Source organism: Andrena cerasifolii, chromosome 15 (assembly GCF_050908995.1).
Source record: "Andrena cerasifolii isolate SP2316 chromosome 15, iyAndCera1_principal, whole genome shotgun sequence".
Classification (NCBI taxonomy): domain Eukaryota; kingdom Metazoa; phylum Arthropoda; class Insecta; order Hymenoptera; family Andrenidae; genus Andrena; species Andrena cerasifolii.
This window is the reverse complement of record NC_135132.1, coordinates 8982788-9003118: the sequence shown is the minus strand read 5'-3', so window position 1 is coordinate 9003118 and position 20331 is coordinate 8982788. Positions and strand designations below refer to the sequence as shown.

The following is a 20331-nucleotide window of genomic DNA, read 5'->3' as shown; positions in this document are numbered from 1 at the left end:
GGGGGGAGCTAAGTACATGAAACTCGACAGTGAATTAATTCGAAAATTACCGAACCATTCCCGCTTGGTATACGCCCGACACAAATAATTCACCATGCATACCGTTTGTACAGAAAGAGAAAAAGATTCTTTATTATCCAGAAAGAGATTTAGATATTCAAATTAAGAACATAGGACTCAGCGAGGTGATTATTAAATTTGCGGAGCAATTATAACCACGTCGTGCGCCTGAGATGCAGTTGCAATTCTATATAAACATAACTTTATTGCAGCACCATGCGTGCATGTTTTAAAACTTGCTATACCTCGACTGAAGTATCATCTGACCAATAAAAACATTTTACAAACAGACTAGTACTTAACATATTTACTACATATTATACTCGGTATAATTGTCGAATGGCTCAAACTATATAAAGTCGTATAAAGTTAAAAAAACCCTCTTCGTTCTACTTCTACTTGTACGTGCAAGTCTGCGCGGGTCGGTTGGAGGGATAGTTGATTTCAGATTAGCCAGGCTTCCGTATACTGGCATCAGCCTGGCGTTTACTTCTGCCAACTTGCGTAGTTCAGCCCTTCCCAACTTCTTCAACAATTTCTCCTTCTCTTCCTGCTATCCAGTTTCAAAGGGCGTAAACAGTTTGAAAGGAAGAGAGGAGAATCGGGAGAACCTGTAGATCCAGCAAATGCAGAAGTTCGCGGCAGAGTTTCATGCAAGGCCTGCGCATAAATTTTCGAGGTCCCAGAAATCTGTAAAAGAGCGAAATGTGTACAGCTAAGAGAGGTAAAAATCGAAATGACCTGGGGAAGAAGAAAGCTAGAAGTAAAACGGATGGAGAAGTTGGGAAACGTTGAGCTACGCAAGTTGGCAGAATTGATCTTCGAAAATAAGACCTCCAGTTTTTACCTCACGCGTTTGTCCGTCGCGAAGTTTTACACTGTTTCTTAACAGTTTCTTTCTTCGCAGTAGGGCAAATCGTGGGATTAGGAATGCTATTTGGCTGCTTATTCTCTTGATCGTTGAAACTTCTAGTTTCTCTCGTCGCAAGATGCCTAGGGCTGGTCGGAAGTTTCTCCTTGCTTCGTAGGTTCCCTTTGGACGAACCCTGAATGGTGACGGGTTTAAAAGGAGGGGCAGGGTTGGCATGGAAAACGTGTGCTTTCTTATCCTGCTCCTGGAGCTCTTTAATATGCTCTTCTTTCTTTTTAGCGAGGCCCTTGTCTCTTTCCGCGAAGCTGAACGGGCACGCAACCACGGACCTTCTCACATTCTGCTCTTTACCAGGCTTCCTGGGTTTCAAAAAGTTAGGCGCAGGCTTCGCATGGAACTCCGTCGCGAGTTTCTTGGCTTCCTGAAGCTGTTGGTTCTTCAAGTTCTCCTCCCTCTTCTTTTGGAACAGCTTATTCCGGGCTTCGAAACTGGACGGCAGACAATTCTTCACGGACTTCGCCGAGCTTTCCGTGGCCTGTTCCGTGCAATTCTCGTTCTGAGAGATATTCGAGGACCTGGCGAGGCGCGCGGTCGGCGCGGCAGTTTTACTATTGCACTCCTTATCGTCCACAGCGTGGGGTGTTTTCTTAGGCCGGGCGAACCTAAACTCCTCCGTAATGGTAATAGGTTTCTTCGCCACCTCCTTTAATTTACACGGAGCTTTCAGAATATCGACTGGCACAGGCTTCGCTTTAATCTGATGCTTCTTCATCTCCTCAAGCTCCAGAGCCTCGCGCTCTTCCTGGCTTAAAATCGTGGTCTGCCTGGACCTCTGCTTGCACCTCAACGCAGGGGAAATCGGTTGCGTCAGTTTCAACGGAGACCGCCGTTTGAGTTTCATCAGCGGTCCGGGCTTCATCTCGTTGCGGCTGACGGTACGAAAACGTTGCGGCACCGCATTCTGGAATTTAAGGACCGCCTCCGCCATACTTACGAACTTGTTCGAGCACCTGCGGTACTTCAACAGGCTTCGCCTGCGGTATTGGCACGTGAGCACCTTAGGCGCCTTGCCCGTCGAGCTTCTCCTGAACAATTCCGACTGCCTCCGACGAGATCCGTGAGACGGTCTCTTCCTCGGAGCGTCGGTTTCGGCGTACTCCGAGCAACTACCCAGTTCTGAATTTACCATCGATTTACTCGTGTTCTTCGTTGAAGCGCCTTGCGCATTCGTTTCCTCCTTTGCACCCCTCGTCGCTCGATTATTTCTTACAGATTTACCAACAACGGAGCTCTTCGACTCCGATGTGCGGGCACTTTTTCTAAATCTCTCCGGTACCTCTACTTTAGCTCTGAACAGTGTCGTCGACGTCCGACCGCTTGGAGAGACGTTCCACGTGTATTGAGCTTTACGAGATTGCTCGTCGAGCCTCAAGTTAGCCATAGTTCTGCGCAAGCCGCGGTCGTCGTTGGTCTCTCTCGGAGGTGCCTTCCTGTTGCTGTGGGGTATGAAGTAAGCCACGTTAGGCTGAGGGTTTTCCAGAGGTTCCAAGCTGTCTTTAAAACGCGGCTTTACGACGGGCGAACCCTCTGCGCGTTCTTCCACGGACTCCAAGGAGAAGTCGGAGTGGACGTAGGTCTTAAAAGGTAGCGAAGGTTCGTGCACGGCGTGCTCTATTTCGAAGTAACTGTCCGAGGGCAGTTGGGGGCTGCGCGTGAAGTCTGCCCATTGCGGAGCGCAATAGTTGTCCATCATTTCCAGAAGCAGCCGAACTGACTACGAAGATGTCCAGGAGCTATTACAGTAAACCCCTGCAGGCTGGACGATGTCCAAGCATAATCTGCAGAGGAGAGAGTGTATGAGAAAGCTGGATAAGCAGCACTTACTTCCTTGATGATGAAACGTACATACACCTTCTTAGAAAGAACTTGGCCCTCCCTTCGCAGCCTCCTTTTACCAGTCGCGCTTTCAGATGAAACGTTTCGTCGCACGCTGGTGAACGGTCTTGAAGCTCGAGCCAGTGGACCTCTCGGCAACGGCCGCCTGCCTCAAGTATTTAGTAGTCAAAGACTGTCAAAGACAGAAAAGCTCGCGGTCGGTTATGAAGCATACCGGACCTATGTTTGAAATTTGCGAAACTTTAAGCTGATTGGTCGAAGAAAAAGGGGCTGCACCGGATAGGAATGAAATATCTCTACGTAAATTGCGGTACCCGCAAGTGGGGAATTTTAGGTTACGGTGCCGGCATTTACTGTGGCGCCGTTTTCGAAGGAGGGTGGACGATGTATTTTTAAAATTTAATCGAGAGGACTGTAACTTATTATCGGTTTCTGTAAATATTGAATCACGAATAAAACGATATCTGCTTCATTTAATTATTTCCGTTGCAGCGAGGTTGCAACGATGTATTTTTAAAATTTAATCGAGAATTCTATTATTATTGTCGTAGATTTTAATTAAGGGGTTAGGGTAGATGTCCCAATTAACGCTTATCCCTATTACCATGCCTCTAGTGTTGCGAGTTGCGATTCTCGCTCTAGCGGCGTTTAGCGCAAGCTCTTGAAGCGCGAAGTTCGAACTTTAAAGAGTTAAGGATGAAGTTTATTACATTTGAAATTTGTCTTCGCCTCCTTCCTTATCGCTCGAAAACAATGTATTAATTTTAAAAGGAGGAACGAACGTACGAAGAAGCCTGTTTCTTCGCCTCTCAATTCATCACCGACGTTGTAAAAGCACGGACGTGTTATAATAAAGCCCATCCTTTGATCAATCTTTAAATATCTTTGTTCGTTTCCTAATAGTTCTGGTTAATTTTTGCATTTTTTCCACTTTCAAGGTGGTGTAAATGCGGATCCCTTAAATCAGCGCTGAATTCCAGCAGACCAGTCGCCTACTCTAATTTATAGCGCCTAATAATTCTCAACACGCAAAAATGTCCAAAACTATTTGCACTCGTGCTGGATCACGTGACGAGGCAGGGTGCTGCCATCTGAACATCTGTCAAAGATTTCAAAATAATTCATCAAAACACTCGAGGCGAGGTTAACGTTGCATTTACTGTTTAAAATGCTCGACTGAGAATAAATAAATCCGCCTTTCTCCCAGTCGATCGCAGTGATTTTTCATACTTTTATACCTCCCACTGAAGACGATCGCGAATCGTCGCTCGTCAGAATGACATCGAAGACGGAGGTTACTCTGGAGCATTTTTATATATTTAACGGGACGTACGCGAAGAAGGAAGGGGAGGTAAGTACACGGAGTTCGACAGTGAATATATTTCGAAAATCCCCGAAACCACTCGCGCTCGGTTTACGCCCGAAATAAATAAATTCACTGTGCGCACCTTTTTCCACAGGAAGAGAAAAAGATTCTCTATTATTACCCAGAGAGAGACTTAGATATTCAAATTAAGAACATAGGGCTCAGCGAGGCGATCATTAAATTCGCGGAGTAAGTGTAACAATGCCCCGCGCCAATTCCTTGCCTTCGACGAATAGGACTAATCTGCGTCGTCAATGTTCGTAGATCGTTCAACCCCGGACAACCGTGCGACTATTGCCACACGCATAAAACTCGTCAAATATACTACCAACCGGAGCTAAACTTCTGGATGGTAATGGTAAGTCCTCCGAAATGTTTGAAGAGTAAATTTATTGATATACTACAATCTCACAGATCGTTGGAGTGCCATACATATGCAAAGAGAAAGATGGTAACAAATACATGGAATATCAGTACGACGAAGTCTCCAGCAGCGTTTGCCAGGCGATATTAAAACAAGCATACGTTATGTTCAGGCTGTTCATGGGCTCGTTCGACGCTATCATTAACGAACGCGAATGTGGCTCTATAACGCTGTTGAAGCACAAACTCGAACATTTCTACTCGAGGGTAAATATATACAGGGTCAGCGTTTTATCCTGCAACCCGCTGGACAGCAGCGATGCCCGAGCTCCGAAAATTTTAAGATGGTCTCTTTCAAATTAACGTCGCAAAGAGCTATTGGGAATTTCCCGGCCCGGATAATCGAGCCGCGCGCTCCGCTTTTACGATTGGTTTACCACTCGCACCCCAGATTACTGTAACGAGGTTTGAAAATAATGTCGACGGATCTCGTACCCGTCTGAATTTAAAAAATTTTAGCTACAACACGGTTCACCGCGGCGCTACACTAAAACGCTGACCCTGTGTATTTGTCGAGATGCTTTTAGCGGACCGTTTTAAAGCTATGCGTTCTCCACAGTACTTACTGTCGCTGAAGTTGAACAACAGCGACATTCTGGATATATTCCAAGGCCTGCAGTTTTTACCTCTCGACAAAATAACGTTCCTGCGGGTTCAGTGCTTCATGAACCTCGTGGAGGCTATGTTTTCTCAAGTGAAGTACACGGCGTTCCTTTATAACGATCAGGTCGTATGGTTAGTAAATGGAGAGGTAGTACAGTCTGTTCCACAAGAGCGTGTTCCTCATGACTCCGAAAGGCATCATTGAATTTAAAGAAAGTCTATATTGCCGAGAAATACGTTTTATGAACTAATACGCAATTACCTAGGATATGGTCCAGTCTCCGTTGTTGTCGATAATCGCATGACACCGTTTAGGCATGCTTTCAACTAACTTTTTCGCATATTCTCATTTTAAAAATCGCTTGTTTTCTACGGAATCACAAACTAAAGTACTACACGTGTTAATCAGCGTAGTAGAAGACACTTTTCTCCTCCGAATTCTCAAGGACCCACTCCTTCTTAAAGTACAGGGCCGTGGCTACGAGGAACACGCTCTTCTGGAACAGACTGCCCAATATATTTTATATTCCTGTCGAGGCTGGCTATAGGAGCAAGACACCCGGGTAGCGATGCGATCCGAAGCACTTCGAACATGATTCGAAGCTTAAAACTCTTGAAAGTCTTGATAAGTCTAGAATCTTGATAGGTGTTGAAAGTCTTGAATCTCTTGAAAGCCTTGGAAGTCTTGGTAGGTTTCGGACCCGTACGTCCACTGCCGACTCGCGGGACAATACAGTCATAAACCGCGACCCTGGCGAGACCCTCTGGCCGATCAACCTGGCTAGTTTTTGGCAACCAGATGCTCATTTTCAAGACTTCCAAGACTTTCAAGATTTATCCAGAGTTTTAAGCTTCGAAGTGTTTCGGATCCCATCACTACACCCCAGCTGTGCAGGGGCCCCAGAAAAAGGAAAAAGAAGAAAAGAGGAAATAAAAGAATAAAAATCTGATATTTGTATTTAACAATAGATTTAATGATATTTATTTATTTCTTTTATTTCCTTCATTATTATTGTGGAAAGAAAAAAAATGACGTGCTATTATTTAGGAGTGGTTTAGAGCCCGAGGATATGCAAGTGGTTTACAATTACTTAGTCAGTACGCTTTTACCGGCTCACCTCGAGAAAGAGCTGCACGGCGGTTCCATGCCCAGAAACTCGCCCTCGCCGTTCACTACGTCGCACTATGGAAAGTGAGTGTGTACACAAGCGTATACTTCTACTTCAGTTTCCTACTTCTGACAGTACAATGCTTGTGAACTGAATGTTGCAGATTTGTCACTGGCCCGTCTAGCATCAACGAACCAAGCTTAATTGGGAAGTCCCCCAAAGTGTTTATAAATTACTCCACGCAACCTGTTTCCCTGTATTTGGTGGTGTATCGGGCGCTGAGTGCCACTATCTGCCTTTTCGTCGACAGTAAGTGCGATTTCGGATGAATTGCCATTGAGGGGACTAGGCAGTCGTTTTCCGTGAAAGAAACACTTTCTTTTTAATGTACTTGCAAACAAAAAATGAAAGCAAATCCAGATGTATTTTGCCGTAATATTAGTCTTAATATCATATCAGAGATTTCGTGGGAAATGCCAGATGTTTTACACATCCTGTAATTTTTTCAAGTCGATCCAAACCTCCGGTTTTTTGCAATCACTGCAAAACATTACCGGAAAGTACCAGACACAATTTGTCCCTCACCCCCGTGCAATTAATTCGCAAGTGCTTGATTTTTGAGCGATTCGACTGCCTAGTCCCCTTGAGGGGGTAGTCGCTCGAGAGATCGATATTTTTTCTTCGCACACTCGATGTAAGAAACCGAAATGCTTCTTTCGCAGGTAAAACGAGTCTTTTAATGGACTTCTTTAAAAGCCTCGACACTTTCCTCGGCCCGCAATTGACTACTCTCGTCAGTTCAGTTGCCGAACAGTGCGTGAAGCACGTGATGGCCACCCCCGAGGGTAGCACGAGGTATCTGTATTTTAATAAGCTCAATTTAGCGTACAAGAGCACGATACATTTAGACAACAGAAGATGTTCCAACGTGCTCACGACGCCTGAGGTACTGAGGGTCATCACGGACATATACAACGACACGAATAAGTTAGTATGCCAGCGGTGGTGAATTTACGCGTAACGCGGCACATTTCACCGGAGCGTGCTCTTCCATTCTTGCTTCAGATTGAAAGAGGCTGGCGAAATTATTATAAAAACTATGAGCGATTACTGGGTCGTCGGGAAGCTATCGAACCTGAGGGAATTCTTCGTAGTCATCCAACAGAAAAGTGCGAGCATAATCGACATAGAAGGTACGCGCGACTATCTCGCAATTAAAGCTGCGATGCTTAAAAACGATAACGTTTATTTCCAGACGAGGTGAAACGACTCTGCGAGAAGCAACTGAAGAGTATATTTTTCCATTAGCGAAGGTAGATGCGGCGGGAACAGAGGCCCGCGTCTCATAAATCTATTATCTATTAACGTTCGCCGCTATTTTGTATGCGACCTGAATTGTTCTTCACCCGTTTTACGATGTACGAGCTGAAATGTAGCACTCTATTTATAGAAGGCTGTATAATTTATACGTAAAATTTACTGTAAAATACAAATTCTGTACATACGTATTGTATAAAAGTATTCGGCTTTAATCTACTCGAGCGACTCTTCCTCCGCGTCTTTCTTCTTCCGAACGATGTTTGAGAACTTCTTCAGCTTCGCCACGAAGAATCCGTCCATATTATGTACATGCGGGTAGAACCGTTTCGTCAGCTTCAGCGAGGGATGAAACCTGTGCTGCCTGTAGCTGGTGAAGCCTTCGGTGCCGAATTCCAAGCCAGTGGGCACCAGCTTGACGTCGCGTTTCCTCAGAGCGTAATCGACGACCCACTCGTTCTCCTCCGGGAGGATCGAGCACGTGGAGTAAACGACAACTCCGCCCGATTCCGAGCGAGCGTTAGCACAGTCTATAGCCGCCAGAAGCAGTTCCCTCTGCAGCGTACTGCAACGCTGTATGTCCACTTCGTCTTTGTTGGTCTTCACGCTGGGATCTTTCGAAACCACGCCGGTGCCGGTGCACGGGGCATCCAGTAATACTCTGTCGAAACCCTTGATCACCTGAAAAGCCAAGCGGTTTAGTTGCTACGCCTCAACGCGCATTTATAATCAGCTATCATTTACCGATGGCAGCTTCCGCCCGTCGTAAGTGGAGATCACGGAGTTCACGATGCCGAGCCTGTGGAAATTCCCGACGACGGCCTTTACTCTGTCCTCGTTCATGTCGTTCGCGAACAGCACGCCGGTGTTCTTCATGAGCGCCGCTACGTGCGACGACTTCCCGCCGGGCGCGGCGCACATGTCCAGAATTCTTTCGTTCTCTTTGGGCTCCAGAGCCATGACGGGTAGGAAGCTGGACGCGCCCTGCAGGATATAGTGACCCGCCAAGTACTCCGGCGTCGCGCCCATCGGGACTTGCGAAGAGTACACTACTAAGCCGATTTTCGTCCACTTCCCTATCGGATCTAAATTCACCCCTCTGTTAATCAAAGCCTGAAACAGAAGAGCACACATCAACGCACGCGTGAAACGCTCCGTTCCTGTCTGGTTCGACGAATACCTCCGCTAAATCACGGCGGCGCGTCTTCAACGTGTTCGTCCGCAGCGTCATGGGCCGCTGCACCTCGCTCGCTTCTAAGAACTCCAGCAACTCGTCCAGTGGGAATATTTGTATCAGTCTCTCCATTAAAAAGTTATTGTAACTGTAGTATGTACACAGGTCCTTCCTAAGTAAGTCCAAGTACTCCGAACGCGATCTAGAAGACGAAAATGATCAGCGAATTTCTCTACCAGCCGCTTCAGCCTTGAACGCGTACCTGTTCGCGTCCCGGAGTCGTTTGAAATCAGATAGTATCATAACAACGTCTTTCATCCGCTGTTGCACGTCTTTAAGGTTGCCCGCGTCTGCGAGCTCCTCCTCCGTGGGAAAATTAAAGTCAAATTCTTGCGACATCATGTCAGTCATCTCTTCTTCTGCTAGCTTCCTAAAGGAGGAAGAAAACGAGGAGTTAGAAGAAGGATATTCAGTCCACTCTAATTGCAAGCGAGACGCACCGTTCTTTTTCTTGCTTCCTCTTCAATTTCTTATTCGCTTTTTCTATGGGAAGCAAATCATCGTCGTCAGTACCGTCAGCGTCTTTGTCTTCATCGTCAGGTGCGTCGCTGTCCTCCTCGTCACTGTCCGTAACGTCGCTCTCGACGTCGCTGTCTACCAGCTTCTTCTTCGTCCTCTGCTTACGGCTTTCCACCACCCCTTCAGCGTCGGACGCAACGCTATCCTCGTCGAGCTGCATTTCCTCACTTTCGTCGCTCACGCTGCCATTCTCGAGCGGCACGGGTTCGGGGGATTTCTTCTTCTTCTTTGTCTTCTTCAGCTGCTTCGATGCGTCCTTGACAATCTAATATAACAACACCTTACAGGTTGATGCATGTTTACCAAATCCAAAAGATTATTTTTGATCGAGACTCCACTATGAAATTCTTATGTAAGGTGGTCCCCTAAACTCAGAAATCGATATGAGACGAAATCCTATAGATACGTTCTTGAGATATCGCCCGATGAATATTTTGGTAATTTTTTAAGACGACCCGACGTTTTTGGCCATATCTCGCGTTACCAAAATATTCATCGGGCGATATCTCGAAAAAGTATCAGTAGGATTTCGTCTCATGTCGATTTTTGAGTTTAGGGGACCACCTTACATAAGAATTTCATGGCGGAGTCTAGAAATGACTGTAAACTAGTGCTGTTAACACAAGAAGTTTAACAATTAAACGAAAGAGCTTACACTTTCGTTAACTATATCTTTTGCTTTTACACGTTTCTCCTCCTTTAATTTCTTTATGTTCTCCTTCAGACTCTGCTGCTTTAACGATCGCTTCCTCGCCCGCTGCTTCTGCCTGTGGCTCAACGTTTTCTCTTCTTTCACTGCGAAATGGAGCGACGTGTTTTAACGGGCAAGTACACGCGCATTTTATACTCGAAACAGAAATGCTACATACCTAATACTCCCTTGGGGAACGTAGGGTCGCCTTGCTTCTTCGCTTTCCTTCCACGACCAGTTGGAACGGGCGTTCCGTCGAACTTAGCTTTGCGTCCCATTTTCTTTTATATTCTTCTTAATGATCCCTGTAAGAAACTACTGGTGTGTATAGAAAGTATGTAAGCCTGGAATCATTTGCAATAGCAAAGCAAGATCTGGGATATTTACAGTGTAATTTTCGAGCGAGAAAGTTATATTCACGGAATAACAGAAATAAAATATGCCTTCCAGAGTAAACACGTGAGCTTTAACCTATTTCCTGTATTTACCGCAGCGATCAACATATTTGTCCGATAGCTGTGCGGTGGCAACACCGTGTAGACAAAGGCAGGGTTGCCAGATGGTTTTAATGTCGAGCCGCCAGATGGCGTAGGAAAAGTAGCCGAACAGCGGCAAAATTCAAATATGAAAAGGATGTTTTTAATTTTTAACGTTAACGCGAAGCAATAACTTTAAAAACAGTTTTTTTCTAATTTACTCGAAGTTTACTCAATAATTGTAGAAGAAGACGTATTTTTCCTTGCGCACTTAATATATAAAGCAGAAAGCTTCTGTGTTTGTGTGTTTGCCTGTCGCCTAAAAATTTTCGAACGTTAAACTCTGGGATCACGAAATCTCAGATGAATGTGACTATTTTTAAAAAAAAATTAAAAAAAATTTTTTTTTATAAAATCAGAATCTAAATTTCGGGCGAAGCCGAGTAGTAAAGCTAGTACCGCATAAATGGACAGAAAGGGTGAACTAAAATAGACATTGAATTTAGATTTGAATTTGAGTTTATTCCAAAGCAAATCACCTTTCGCAAAAGATACACTACTTTAAAATTATACGACCTGTTTAACACTTTGCCCTTGAATATCCAACAATTAGTAAATTAAAATTTCAAATATACCCATTGATAAAAGCAGTATATGTAACACTGTCATTTCTCACTTTGAGATTCCAAAAATCAACTCTCTTTCTCTCCTCTGTAAATGACAATGTTTCTATCAGTCTCGTGAATCTTGACCTCGTACAAAAGACTTGGATTAGGCAGCAATTTTTTTAATTCGTCAAAAATGTAGACAGCTACATTTTCAGTGGTTGAAACAACATTCTTAAAATAGGGTACATCCTTGTCTAAATTCTTATGGTCTAATTGGTCCATCAAGACTCTTTTCATGTACACTTTTAAATCTGACAAGTTCATGACCATGCCTGTTACACGATCTACAGGTCCACGTACAGTAACTTCAACTGCAATAAAACAAATGCAATAAGAAGTCTGTAAGTTTTAACAGAGCAGTACTAACAACTCGCCTGTATAATTGTGACCATGTCCCCAATAGTTATTACACTTTCCATATGTATTCTTGTTCTCCTCGTCAGTTAAATCATTGCTAAATAAAGAAAACCAATTAATCATGTATCGTTAAAAAACGTTCCTTTTTAACAGGACTCTCCACAAATTCGAAATAATTTTAGGCACCTGTGTAGGCGATGACAGCTGGATATAGCTTCCTGCCTAGTCAGATAAGCAATCGGACGTGCCATTGCGGCTCGACGATATCAGATTCTAATTTTTTTTTATGCAGTTATAAGCGTATAAATGCTGTGCTTGTATAAGAGTATAACGAAGAAAAGTTACCCACCGCGTTTAGGGGTCCGGGCGTACGGGATTTCCGCCCTTCACTGGTCGTAGGTGGGTGTGGTTTCATGGACGAACCTGATGCGAAATCAGGGAGTCGCGGGAAATGTTATGCCTCGTAACTCTTAATTAATTACACTGATGAGAAATGGAAATTGAAAAGTTAGTAAAAGAAATGCATTGGTAGGGTTGTTTCGATACTAGTAAATGCAAGTAAAGTATCGATACTTTTGATTCGATACCGAGTATTTTTGGTATCGATACTTGCCGTGCGATACTTGTGAGGAATCGAAAGAAAAGTATATGAATCGAATCGAATCGAATGCGTATTAACACTGCTACTATTATTATAAGGATCGCTGGGTAAAAAATGGGATCTACTCGATTTACACGTGAACACCATTTGTATATTTAGTAATCAATTATTGTACAAATGTAAGTGTCGCGATTAATTAATTAAATAAATAGTGTAAAGGTGCAATTTCATGCTGATGCTCGACGCTCGTTTTGTGCGTCAAAATCGGTCACGTAATCGGTCCACGGGACTTTCAGCGTCGACGCTGAACCGAGTTAGTTTTCCCGCTTGAATGACGCATGTGGATTTCGGCGATTCGCAGAGAAAAGCTTAGAAACAATTGATGATCGAAGCGCAGCGACAATTAATTAATTATTATTAATTTCTTCGATCCGCTTCGCAGCGCCGCGCGACGGCCTTCCGAGCATGTAACACAAAATTACATTAGATGACAGGTCTATCCTCTACTTTATCGATGCTATTACGTAGTAAAAATATATGCATCATACACGTGTTTCGCAGACGCTGTTCGATCTATCTTAATAGGAATGTTTCAATAAACTGTTACAACAGGTAGAAGAAGATGGGAACAACGAAGCAGGAAGTGCACCGAGCCAGTGCGCTCAAACAAACAAATAAACCGCACAAAACTGGCAGGCATCGTAGTAAAGGGTCCATAAGCAGCGAGGTTAAAGGTACGATTATTTACACTATTGTCTCAAATATGAAGGAACCTGCTAACCGACGAATTTAGACCGGTTCTGCGCAGGTTGACGCTCATTGGTGCCGGGAGAAGCCACTATTGGCTGTACCCCCACCAACGCTTTCTCGGAGCCAATGAGCTCAGTCTGCATGCGCGAAACGGGTTCCTTCCACATTTGAAATAGAGTGCAAACTATCCTGCAATTAAATTTTAAACTACCCTTCCTTCTATCTCTTCGATTACTCCATTCCCTTCATACGCAGGAAAAGTTGGGATAAAAGTCCTTTCGAAACGCGTGCAGAAGAACCTCGGAAAGAAAGCGCGAAGGCATCAGTCCTCCCAAATTAGGAGGACGAAGCGCGAAGAGGTACTGCAGCAGAAGAGAGCTCTAGGTGGATCCAGCTTCGCACCCGTTCTCGTGTGCGTAGTCCCGCTGCAGGAGGATCTAGATGTTCAGAGTGCGTTGTCGATAATAACGAAGGCAGACGAGGCCGCGAATGTAACTAGAAGCCCGTGCGGCGCGACGCACCTAAGGTATAACACTTAAATCACAAATTGCGTTAGCAAGAACGTAGATCATTCACTGTTAAACCGTTATCAACAGTATACCGAGGTTTAAGCAGCGTTTCTCCATCGTCGTGCCGCCAATCGGCAATGTGTTCGCCACGTTGGACGCGGCGAAAGTGGCTACGACTGTTCTGTTCGTCGCGTCCGCTCTAAACGAACACGACAATAGCGCCAGGGAGGATATTCTCGATCAATGGGGCCAGGAGATCGTTATGCCCTGCATCGCCCAAGGCCTGAGCAACCCAGTAGTGGTGCTAACGAATCTGGAAGCTCTTCACCCGAAGGTAGTACGCTGGAATATAGATCGATGCTTCCCAGCAGTCGTCGCAATGAAATTTCATTACAGAAACGTCAGGACTACAAGAATCGCGTGCAAGCTACGATCTCTAAATGGCTTCCCGAGGAGAAGATTCTTAATTTGGACACGCCCACCGACGCGCTAAACGTTTTACGACGAATTGGAGCTCGGAAGCAGAAAGCAGTGTCTTATAGAAACAGACGAGCCCATCTGTTGGCGGAGGAAATGAAGTTTAACTGCAACGTGGTAATTGGAACTAGCTTGAATTATCCGTGGCAAAGCTATGAAGGCGGGAGTAATTTTTGTTTCGTTTAGGACTCGACGGAGCTCGGGACTCTTATGGTCTCGGGATACCTGAGAGAAGTCCCATTATCGGTCAATGGTTTGATACACATACCGGGCTTCGGAGACTTCCAAATGTCTCAAATCGATGCGCCCGAGGACCCGTATCCACTCGAGAAGAGGCAAAGGAAACCTTGCGACGCGATGGATACAGCGGATGAGCCGTCGACTAGGATTCTTGAGCGTGCGGATCCGAAGAAACAAGTAAGCCTGAGTGGAACTCGAGCAGCGATCGCTCGGCTTTAGTTGCTAATTATGCTTTACTTCTCTAGGAATCTCTTGACAGTGAAACTGTGCCTGATCCAATGGACGCCGAACAAACTTGGCCCACGGAGGAGGAACTGGCTCAGGCTGCAGCTGCTCGGAAGAAGAAGATTTTGAAGAGAGTTCCGAAAGGAACTTCCGAGTACCAAGCAGCTTGGATCCCGGACGAGGATGGAGGTATATACGTTTCGTTGTTGCTTACAGAGGCGGATGGATAACGTGTCTGTAATTATTTAGATGAATTGAGCGAGCTTTCGGACGACGAGTCGAGCCAGATGTCTGTGGACGAGGCGAGGTCTCAAGCGGACAGCGAGGCAGAGGCAGAGGAGGATGACGAGGAATACGAGACGATCACGGTATCAGAGGCTGCACCCGATGAGCAGCGGTACGATCAAGATATTGACGTCGCAGAGGAAGAAAAAGCTATGGAAAGATTGAAAGGTACCTTGGTCGAATTAATATCAGTCTCACTTTCTGTTTCGTTCGGCTTCTTAATTCATTGCAGAAGCAAAGCTGGACGCGGAGTTCCCTGACGAAGTGGACACGCCGCAAGATATTCCGGCGAAACAGAGGTTCCAGAAATACCGGGGATTGGAGTCGTTTAGAACGAGTCCTTGGGATCCGAAAGAGAATCTTCCCGTCGACTATGCTCGAATATTTCAGTTCCAAAATTTCGACCGGAGACGGAAAAGGATATTCAAGGAAGCCGAGGAGATAGAAGGAGCTATGGTACATCCACGATCGAGTAGCATCATGAAACATTTGCTTGCTGACGGCGCTTGAACTAAGCTCTATGTATTATTTGTTATTGCAGCCTGGGTGGTACATCACGATCCACGTGGCGAATGTTAGACGCGATCTTTTCACTGCATTCTGCGCGCTGGAGAACCGTCCGTTAATTATATTTGCCTTACTGCCGTATGAGCATAAAATGTCGCTTCTAAATTTGGTGCTGAAACATACCAATATTAGCCAGCAGCCAATTAAATCGAAGGAACGATTGATATTTCAATGCGGCTTCCGGAGATTCACAGCGTGCCCCGTATTTAGCCAGCACACGAATGGGAATAAGCATAAAGTAAGCGGGGTATGGTAGATCGCACGGGTGACCACTTATGGTGCTAAATGGAGGATTTGTTTTTCAGTACGAAAGGTATTTTCAACCGGAGAGCATCGTTGTGGCGAGCATGTACGCGCCGATTACCTTCCCTCCTTGCCCGGTTTTGTGTTATCTTGAAAAGTTGAACGGATCATTGGTAAGTCGGTAATAATTCGGTGTAGTGTATGGTGTTTGCTAAAATTTAGGGGTGGGTTCAAAGCTAATTTTTAAATTCTGAAATTCGAAGGTTGCGAGGCTTCGAAACTTTCGAGAATCAAAGTTCTCGAAACTTTTGAACCTCGTGAAACTTAAAGCTCTCAAAACTTTTGAAACTCGAAACTCAAAGCTCTCAAAACTTTTGAAACTCGAAACTCAAAGCTCTCAAAACTTTTGAAACTCTCGAAACTCAAAAGTTTTCAAAACTTTTGAAACGCTCGAAAGTCAAAATACTCGAAACTTGAAGTGCTGATTCCGTTTTGTAAGTGGAATATCATGCTTTAAGAACTGAAGTCGACAAAATTTTAGCACAAATCTACATTGACCATAATTAAAAAAAATTCAAACAAAAATGTAGCAATACACAAATTCTCGAGGCACGCTGCGAACTAATACTTATTCTTATCTAGGTTTCGAGAGTTTTGAACCTCGAGAAAAATGCAAAGTTTCGAATTCCGAAAACTTGAAAACTTTCGAGTTCTCGAAACTTGAAACTTTCTTGGATTTCGAGGGGCTTCGCGGTGTTTCGACGCTTCGAGAAGCCGATGCCCAATAATTAATGCGCTGTTTTAACAGGAATTAGTCGCAACTGGTAGTGTACTATCAGCAAATCCAGATAGAATAGTGGTGAAGAGAGTGGTGCTCAGTGGGCACCCGTTTAAAGTGCACAAACGATCGGCAGTCGTAAGATTCATGTTCTTCCACCGAGAAGACATAAACTGGTTCAAGCCAGTGGAGCTACGAACGAAATATGGCCGTCGAGGCCACATAAAAGAACCCTTAGGTAAGCGACCCTTCCAAATTCTTCATTTCCAATTATAAAAAATCCATTAGTAATTAACTCTATTTGCAGGCACACACGGCCACATGAAATGCGTGTTCAACGGTCAGCTGAAATCGCAAGACACGATTCTAATGAACCTCTACAAACGAGTGTTTCCAAAATGGACATACGACCCGTTCCTGTTGACAGAGACGTCGCATCAAGATCGTAGCATGAACGTCGACTAAGATCGATCGCTGAACGCTATTTGAATGTAGATAAAACCATGTATACTGTTTCATGAAACAAAGTCTCACGCCCTCCGAACTACTGCAACCTACACCCAGGGTTACCATATTTTTCACCCTCTAAACTGGGAGGGGTAAAAAATAAATACAGAACGAAATATTTTTGAAAGAGTACTTTTAAATTGTAGTGATTAAGAGGGGCGCCACGGTAATGCCCCGAAAAGTAAAGGTGTCTTTGGAAATTTATTAAAAGCAAACTACGTAATGAATTTTTTTTTTAAACTTTCAGGACTTATTGGATATTTAAGTTATACGAATATCTTTTTTAGATTTATTTAAAGCAGCTTTGTAAGCTGTGCAGGACCAGTAACTTAAGGCTGCAAAAAATTTCCGCTGACGGTTGACAGTTTTCCGTTGAAACGGTTCTTCGGAAATCAAGAGACCAAAAAGTTTTAGAAACTGTATGGCGAATTCCACTTACGCCCAAATCGCCCGCGCCCACGAACGTAGGAATTTTCCGTTTTCGTAATAAAATGAATATCATAAACTATATGTTGCTGTTTTCGAGTGGTAATTTATATTTAAAAACCTGTATTTTCCGATAATGCCTATTTCACAGATTTCTCTTCCATATTCCAAGAGATTTTTCATAAATTTCGTAACGGGAACCACGGGCGTTGCGGGCGGTTCGAGGGTAAGTGGAATTCGCCCTAATCAATCAATTCCATTCGAAATTTTCGACATACCGTGACCCAGTCACGTGGCATAATTCCGCCCAATCAGCTTCGCGCAAAAGCATTTTGTGTACTGTTTGAAAGGTGACATTTACTTTGACAATATTTTGGGCAGCATTCCATGATAGAGAAGTTCAATTAACAGCAGTGGAACTTCTGCTTCGGGGAGCCATGGACCTGGACACCGCTTACATTGGTAATTACTGCGATTCTACCATGCTAATATTCTCAAAGCATCAGAGATGCGCATCGACGAATGCGGCGTAGAGTAAACCTGCCCTTTTGCTTCGAAACAAATGTTTACCCTGCGCAGAACCTCTCCTCGAAGACTGGCTGGACGGTCTCCAAGCGGTGATTAAAGAGCAAGAGAGTCTCGTCAGAGCCAGCGACGAATTCTACATGCCATTTGTAGGTAATTGTTGCTACGCGCAGTCAGCGCGACGGAGATTTCATTTCAACTACAGCCGTAGGCATCGAATTACCTTCGCAGCCATACCGGTCCCAATCGTCAGCGCGATCTTCAAAATAACCGAGCACCTGGATCTGGGGCCCGACGCCAGATACACCGCCATCCACTTGTACGATAGATTCATGTGCAACTACTTCTGGGAGGTGTACGACGCTCAGGCCGCCCACCAGAGCGAGAGCTCCTGGTCAGAAGTCTGCAAAAAGATATCCAGCCAATCGAAGCTGTATCTCATGTCCTGCCTGCAGCTGGCGAGCAAGATGGACTCGCACTCGGGAAGCTTGAGGATATCACAAGTACAAGAGGCGTAGACCTTTCGTTTAAATCCGCAGCGCAGCTGTATTACAATGTCGATCTACCTTACAGATACTCGGCGTTTTACGATGGATCGACAAGAAGTCGGAGTACACGCACAGCGCAATTTTCTCTTCGGAGTTCAAGGTGTTCAAGATGGTGGGATTTAAGATGCCGCTCTGCACTCCGCTGACCTGCGTCGAGGTCCTCCTGGCCGCGACGGGGCTCAGGAACGAGCCGAATATGCAGGAGCTAACTATAAGTCTGTTGGATTTAGTTTATCTGCAGGTTCGCGTTCATTGCTGTACGTTCCGAGCGGGATGTTGTTGCAGGGTTAATAAAGCAGGGAAATGCTTGCAGCGGGAGAAACTGTATTCCCATGTACAGTGCCTGGCCCAAGGGCATATCGCGAAGACGGATCAGGAGAAGAGGAACCGGATGACTCTGGAGTCGAACGTACTGTTCCTAGGAGCTTCGGTGGTCCTCTGCGGGACGTTCTTCTCGTGCACAGACGGTGAGGCGACTAAAGTCGTCACCGCGAAGCTGTCGAAGCTGGTGGACATAAAGGCAGACGATATCTGGCGGATGGCCAATATACTTCTCGTGATGGCGATCCAAGAATGAGCGTGGTTTAAGGGTACAGCGATGGTTTGCTGGGGAAATATTGGCTGCGTTCGGCAGACTCGAGCGTTGTAAAGGAGGCAGGGATTAGAGCTGCTCTGCGGGATGACGTTTGGTAGTAGTGGGTGGCAGAGTCGAGCGAAAGTAGCGTAGTTTATTTTCGGTACGAATTTCGCGGAGGGATCCAGCTGGAAACTAAGCTACGCTATGTCTGGCTGTGCTATAAAATATAACAGCTTCGATATATCCTTGAGGAACCGTTTCCAGCAAAAGCTAAGCTAAGCTGTGCTATGTTTATTTCGGAAGTTATGCTTTGCTATGTTTCCGGAAAATCGTAAAGCATAGCTGCCGAAATAAACATAGCACAGCTTAGCTTTTGGTGGAAACGGTTCCATAAAGATGTATCGAAGTTAATTTTTTAAAACTTAGCATAGCTTAGCTTCTAAGTGGATCCCCGGCTTCAGGGTCGGCGGAGCAAATTTTTCCCGTGTGTATAGGGGCGGGGAAGTACAAATTAAAAAATCAAAATTTCAACCGCCTAAGAAACAGTGGTGCGCAAACAAGAAATGAAAAATGGTAAGATGCCTTCGAAATTCCCGAATGCGGAATTGCACACACATTCCGGAACGGTTGAGCCTGCTGAACGCGGCCATTGTGGGTCCACCTTTAGCGTTCCTGAGGGAAACGAGTTTTAAAAATGCGAGGGTACGTTATAATTGAAGAAATACAGAGTGGATGCACGATATTTGTGCAGTAAGCCATCGATATGTATAATATGTGAATTTTTCTCTGCGCGTAGCACAAAGATACATGTTAATAATTGTAATTCAGGGAATTTTTTAATGTACAAAGCGAAATGTAATTTCCACGCGCGCCGCCAGATGGTGCATTCGGTAAATGCTGGGTCATAAGTAAATGATTAGTCGGATTGTAAATAAATAAAGAAGTAAGCGGAGGAATTTTTGGGGGATTTAATCATCGCAGCTTCGCATTATGTTTTTTCTGCTTCCAGGAGTTGGAAACTATCAGACTCGCGTAATCAGAGTGTGGCACCTCCGTCTAGCTCCATCCTCGTCGCATGAGCTAGGCTTCTCTCTCACGCAGCTCCTGCATGCCACCTCCACTATTATCCTGTGTTCCGATTAACTCTGCTGAATTCCTGAGCCTACGGAACGGAATTCAGCGGTATTTAACTATGTTGTGTTGTATCTGTGGCAGATGCTAATTTCTCAGAAGATATTGCTGTTCGCACCCACGGCGCGGACTTTAATCCGTGTAATATTTCTTGGCTTTTGATTAAATATTAAATTCTTAGGTGCATGGTTTGTCCCCGCATAACTCCTCAGCATATGGACCGATTTTGATGATCTTTTTTTTATTCGGAAGAGGGCGACACCCCGGTGGTCCCATTCTACACTGCATCAATGTTGGCCCAATATTTTGCCAGTTCTGGTTAATAATAACGACTATTGTCACCTAATTATTC

General features: G+C 44.8%; 6 protein-coding genes across 10 annotated transcripts; 3 read left to right on the top strand and 3 right to left on the bottom strand.

Moving 5' to 3' along the window:
• Window positions 1-609: 609 nt before the first annotated feature.
• On the bottom strand, window positions 610-2997 carry LOC143376863 (uncharacterized). 3 transcript variants are annotated; one of them, XM_076827617.1, is made up of 3 exons: window positions 2843-2997; window positions 908-2769; window positions 610-750 (listed from the first exon to the last, which is right to left on the bottom strand). In XM_076827617.1, exon 2 carries the CDS (start codon window positions 2682-2684, stop codon window positions 909-911), a length of 1776 nt encoding a protein of 591 aa, XP_076683732.1. In that variant the 5' UTR covers window positions 2685-2769; window positions 2843-2997; the 3' UTR covers window positions 610-750; window position 908. The 3 variants fall into 3 exon arrangements, with proteins under 3 accessions (XP_076683732.1, XP_076683733.1, XP_076683734.1); XM_076827618.1 differs by having other exon boundaries at window positions 2837-2995; XM_076827619.1 differs by lacking the exon at window positions 610-750 and having other exon boundaries at window positions 814-2769.
• An 880-nt stretch (window positions 2998-3877) lies between these two features.
• Window positions 3878-7849, top strand: Ccz1 (vacuolar fusion protein CCZ1). The gene is made up of 10 exons (XM_076827416.1): window positions 3878-4178; window positions 4288-4382; window positions 4458-4551; window positions 4608-4823; window positions 5176-5351; window positions 6268-6411; window positions 6492-6637; window positions 7051-7315; window positions 7394-7521; window positions 7584-7849. The coding sequence occupies exons 1-10, from the start codon at window positions 4104-4106 to the stop codon at window positions 7634-7636; spliced, it is 1392 nt and encodes a 463-aa protein (XP_076683531.1). The 5' UTR covers window positions 3878-4103; the 3' UTR covers window positions 7637-7849.
• LOC143376768 (28S rRNA (cytosine(4447)-C(5))-methyltransferase) lies at window positions 7560-10632 on the bottom strand. Of its 3 annotated transcripts, XM_076827415.1 has the most exons (9): window positions 10477-10632; window positions 10268-10404; window positions 10054-10193; window positions 9320-9663; window positions 9082-9249; window positions 8826-9021; window positions 8390-8758; window positions 7834-8326; window positions 7560-7753 (listed from the first exon to the last, which is right to left on the bottom strand). In XM_076827415.1, the coding sequence occupies exons 2-8, from the start codon at window positions 10365-10367 to the stop codon at window positions 7862-7864; spliced, it is 1782 nt and encodes a 593-aa protein (XP_076683530.1). In that variant the 5' UTR covers window positions 10368-10404; window positions 10477-10632; the 3' UTR covers window positions 7560-7753; window positions 7834-7861. The 3 variants fall into 3 exon arrangements, with proteins under 3 accessions (XP_076683530.1, XP_076683528.1, XP_076683529.1); XM_076827413.1 differs by lacking the exon at window positions 7560-7753 and having other exon boundaries at window positions 7788-8326; XM_076827414.1 differs by lacking the exon at window positions 7560-7753 and having other exon boundaries at window positions 7788-8326; window positions 10268-10394.
• A 434-nt stretch (window positions 10633-11066) lies between these two features.
• Window positions 11067-12124, bottom strand: LOC143376770 (6-pyruvoyl tetrahydrobiopterin synthase-like). The gene is made up of 4 exons (XM_076827417.1): window positions 11940-12124; window positions 11777-11863; window positions 11608-11687; window positions 11067-11544 (listed from the first exon to the last, which is right to left on the bottom strand). The coding sequence occupies exons 2-4, from the start codon at window positions 11839-11841 to the stop codon at window positions 11258-11260; spliced, it is 432 nt and encodes a 143-aa protein (XP_076683532.1). The 5' UTR covers window positions 11842-11863; window positions 11940-12124; the 3' UTR covers window positions 11067-11257.
• A 590-nt stretch (window positions 12125-12714) lies between these two features.
• On the top strand, window positions 12715-16892 carry Tsr1 (Tsr1 ribosome assembly factor). The gene is made up of 12 exons (XM_076827471.1): window positions 12715-12925; window positions 13197-13467; window positions 13538-13784; window positions 13847-14044; window positions 14114-14344; window positions 14413-14581; window positions 14642-14845; window positions 14910-15133; window positions 15219-15482; window positions 15550-15660; window positions 16296-16503; window positions 16573-16892. Exons 1-12 carry the CDS (start codon window positions 12814-12816, stop codon window positions 16728-16730), a joined length of 2397 nt encoding a protein of 798 aa, XP_076683586.1. The 5' UTR covers window positions 12715-12813; the 3' UTR covers window positions 16731-16892.
• Window positions 16893-17492: 600 nt separating this feature from the next.
• On the top strand, window positions 17493-19900 carry LOC143376797 (cyclin N-terminal domain-containing protein 1). The gene is made up of 5 exons (XM_076827472.1): window positions 17493-17660; window positions 17778-17876; window positions 17955-18226; window positions 18297-18512; window positions 18585-19900. The coding sequence occupies exons 1-5, from the start codon at window positions 17636-17638 to the stop codon at window positions 18846-18848; spliced, it is 876 nt and encodes a 291-aa protein (XP_076683587.1). The 5' UTR covers window positions 17493-17635; the 3' UTR covers window positions 18849-19900.
• Window positions 19901-20331: the final 431 nt, after the last annotated feature.

What these genes read in the sequence shown, in the direction of transcription:
- LOC143376863 (XM_076827617.1), bottom strand. Translation starts at nt 2,684, where the DNA reads ATGATGGACAACTATTGCGCTCCGCAATGGGCAGACTTCACGCGCAGC.
- Ccz1 (XM_076827416.1), top strand. Translation starts at nt 4,104, where the DNA reads ATGACATCGAAGACGGAGGTTACTCTGGAGCATTTTTATATATTTAAC. An exon ending in ACTACGTCGCACTATGGAAA is followed by an intron (nt 6,412 to 6,491) that starts GTGAGTGTGTAC and finishes TGAATGTTGCAG; the next exon opens with ATTTGTCACTGGCCCGTCTA. An exon ending in TATCTGCCTTTTCGTCGACA is followed by an intron (nt 6,638 to 7,050) that starts GTAAGTGCGATT and finishes CTTCTTTCGCAG; the next exon opens with GTAAAACGAGTCTTTTAATG.
- LOC143376768 (XM_076827415.1), bottom strand. Translation starts at nt 10,367, where the DNA reads ATGGGACGCAAAGCTAAGTTCGACGGAACGCCCGTTCCAACTGGTCGT. An exon ending in GTTCCCCAAGGGAGTATTAG is followed by an intron (nt 10,194 to 10,267) that starts GTATGTAGCATT and finishes TCCATTTCGCAG; the next exon opens with TGAAAGAAGAGAAAACGTTG. An exon ending in AAGATATAGTTAACGAAAGT is followed by an intron (nt 9,664 to 10,053) that starts GTAAGCTCTTTC and finishes TTGTTATATTAG; the next exon opens with ATTGTCAAGGACGCATCGAA.
- LOC143376770 (XM_076827417.1), bottom strand. Translation starts at nt 11,841, where the DNA reads ATGGCACGTCCGATTGCTTATCTGACTAGGCAGGAAGCTATATCCAGC. An exon ending in AGCTGTCATCGCCTACACAG is followed by an intron (nt 11,688 to 11,776) that starts GTGCCTAAAATT and finishes TTCTTTATTTAG; the next exon opens with CAATGATTTAACTGACGAGG. An exon ending in ACATGGTCACAATTATACAG is followed by an intron (nt 11,545 to 11,607) that starts GCGAGTTGTTAG and finishes GTTTTATTGCAG; the next exon opens with TTGAAGTTACTGTACGTGGA.
- Tsr1 (XM_076827471.1), top strand. Translation starts at nt 12,814, where the DNA reads ATGGGAACAACGAAGCAGGAAGTGCACCGAGCCAGTGCGCTCAAACAA. An exon ending in TGGAAGCTCTTCACCCGAAG is followed by an intron (nt 13,785 to 13,846) that starts GTAGTACGCTGG and finishes ATTTCATTACAG; the next exon opens with AAACGTCAGGACTACAAGAA. An exon ending in CCACATAAAAGAACCCTTAG is followed by an intron (nt 16,504 to 16,572) that starts GTAAGCGACCCT and finishes CTCTATTTGCAG; the next exon opens with GCACACACGGCCACATGAAA.
- LOC143376797 (XM_076827472.1), top strand. Translation starts at nt 17,636, where the DNA reads ATGGACCTGGACACCGCTTACATTG. An exon ending in CCTGGACACCGCTTACATTG is followed by an intron (nt 17,661 to 17,777) that starts GTAATTACTGCG and finishes TACCCTGCGCAG; the next exon opens with AACCTCTCCTCGAAGACTGG. An exon ending in TGGATTTAGTTTATCTGCAG is followed by an intron (nt 18,513 to 18,584) that starts GTTCGCGTTCAT and finishes AAATGCTTGCAG; the next exon opens with CGGGAGAAACTGTATTCCCA.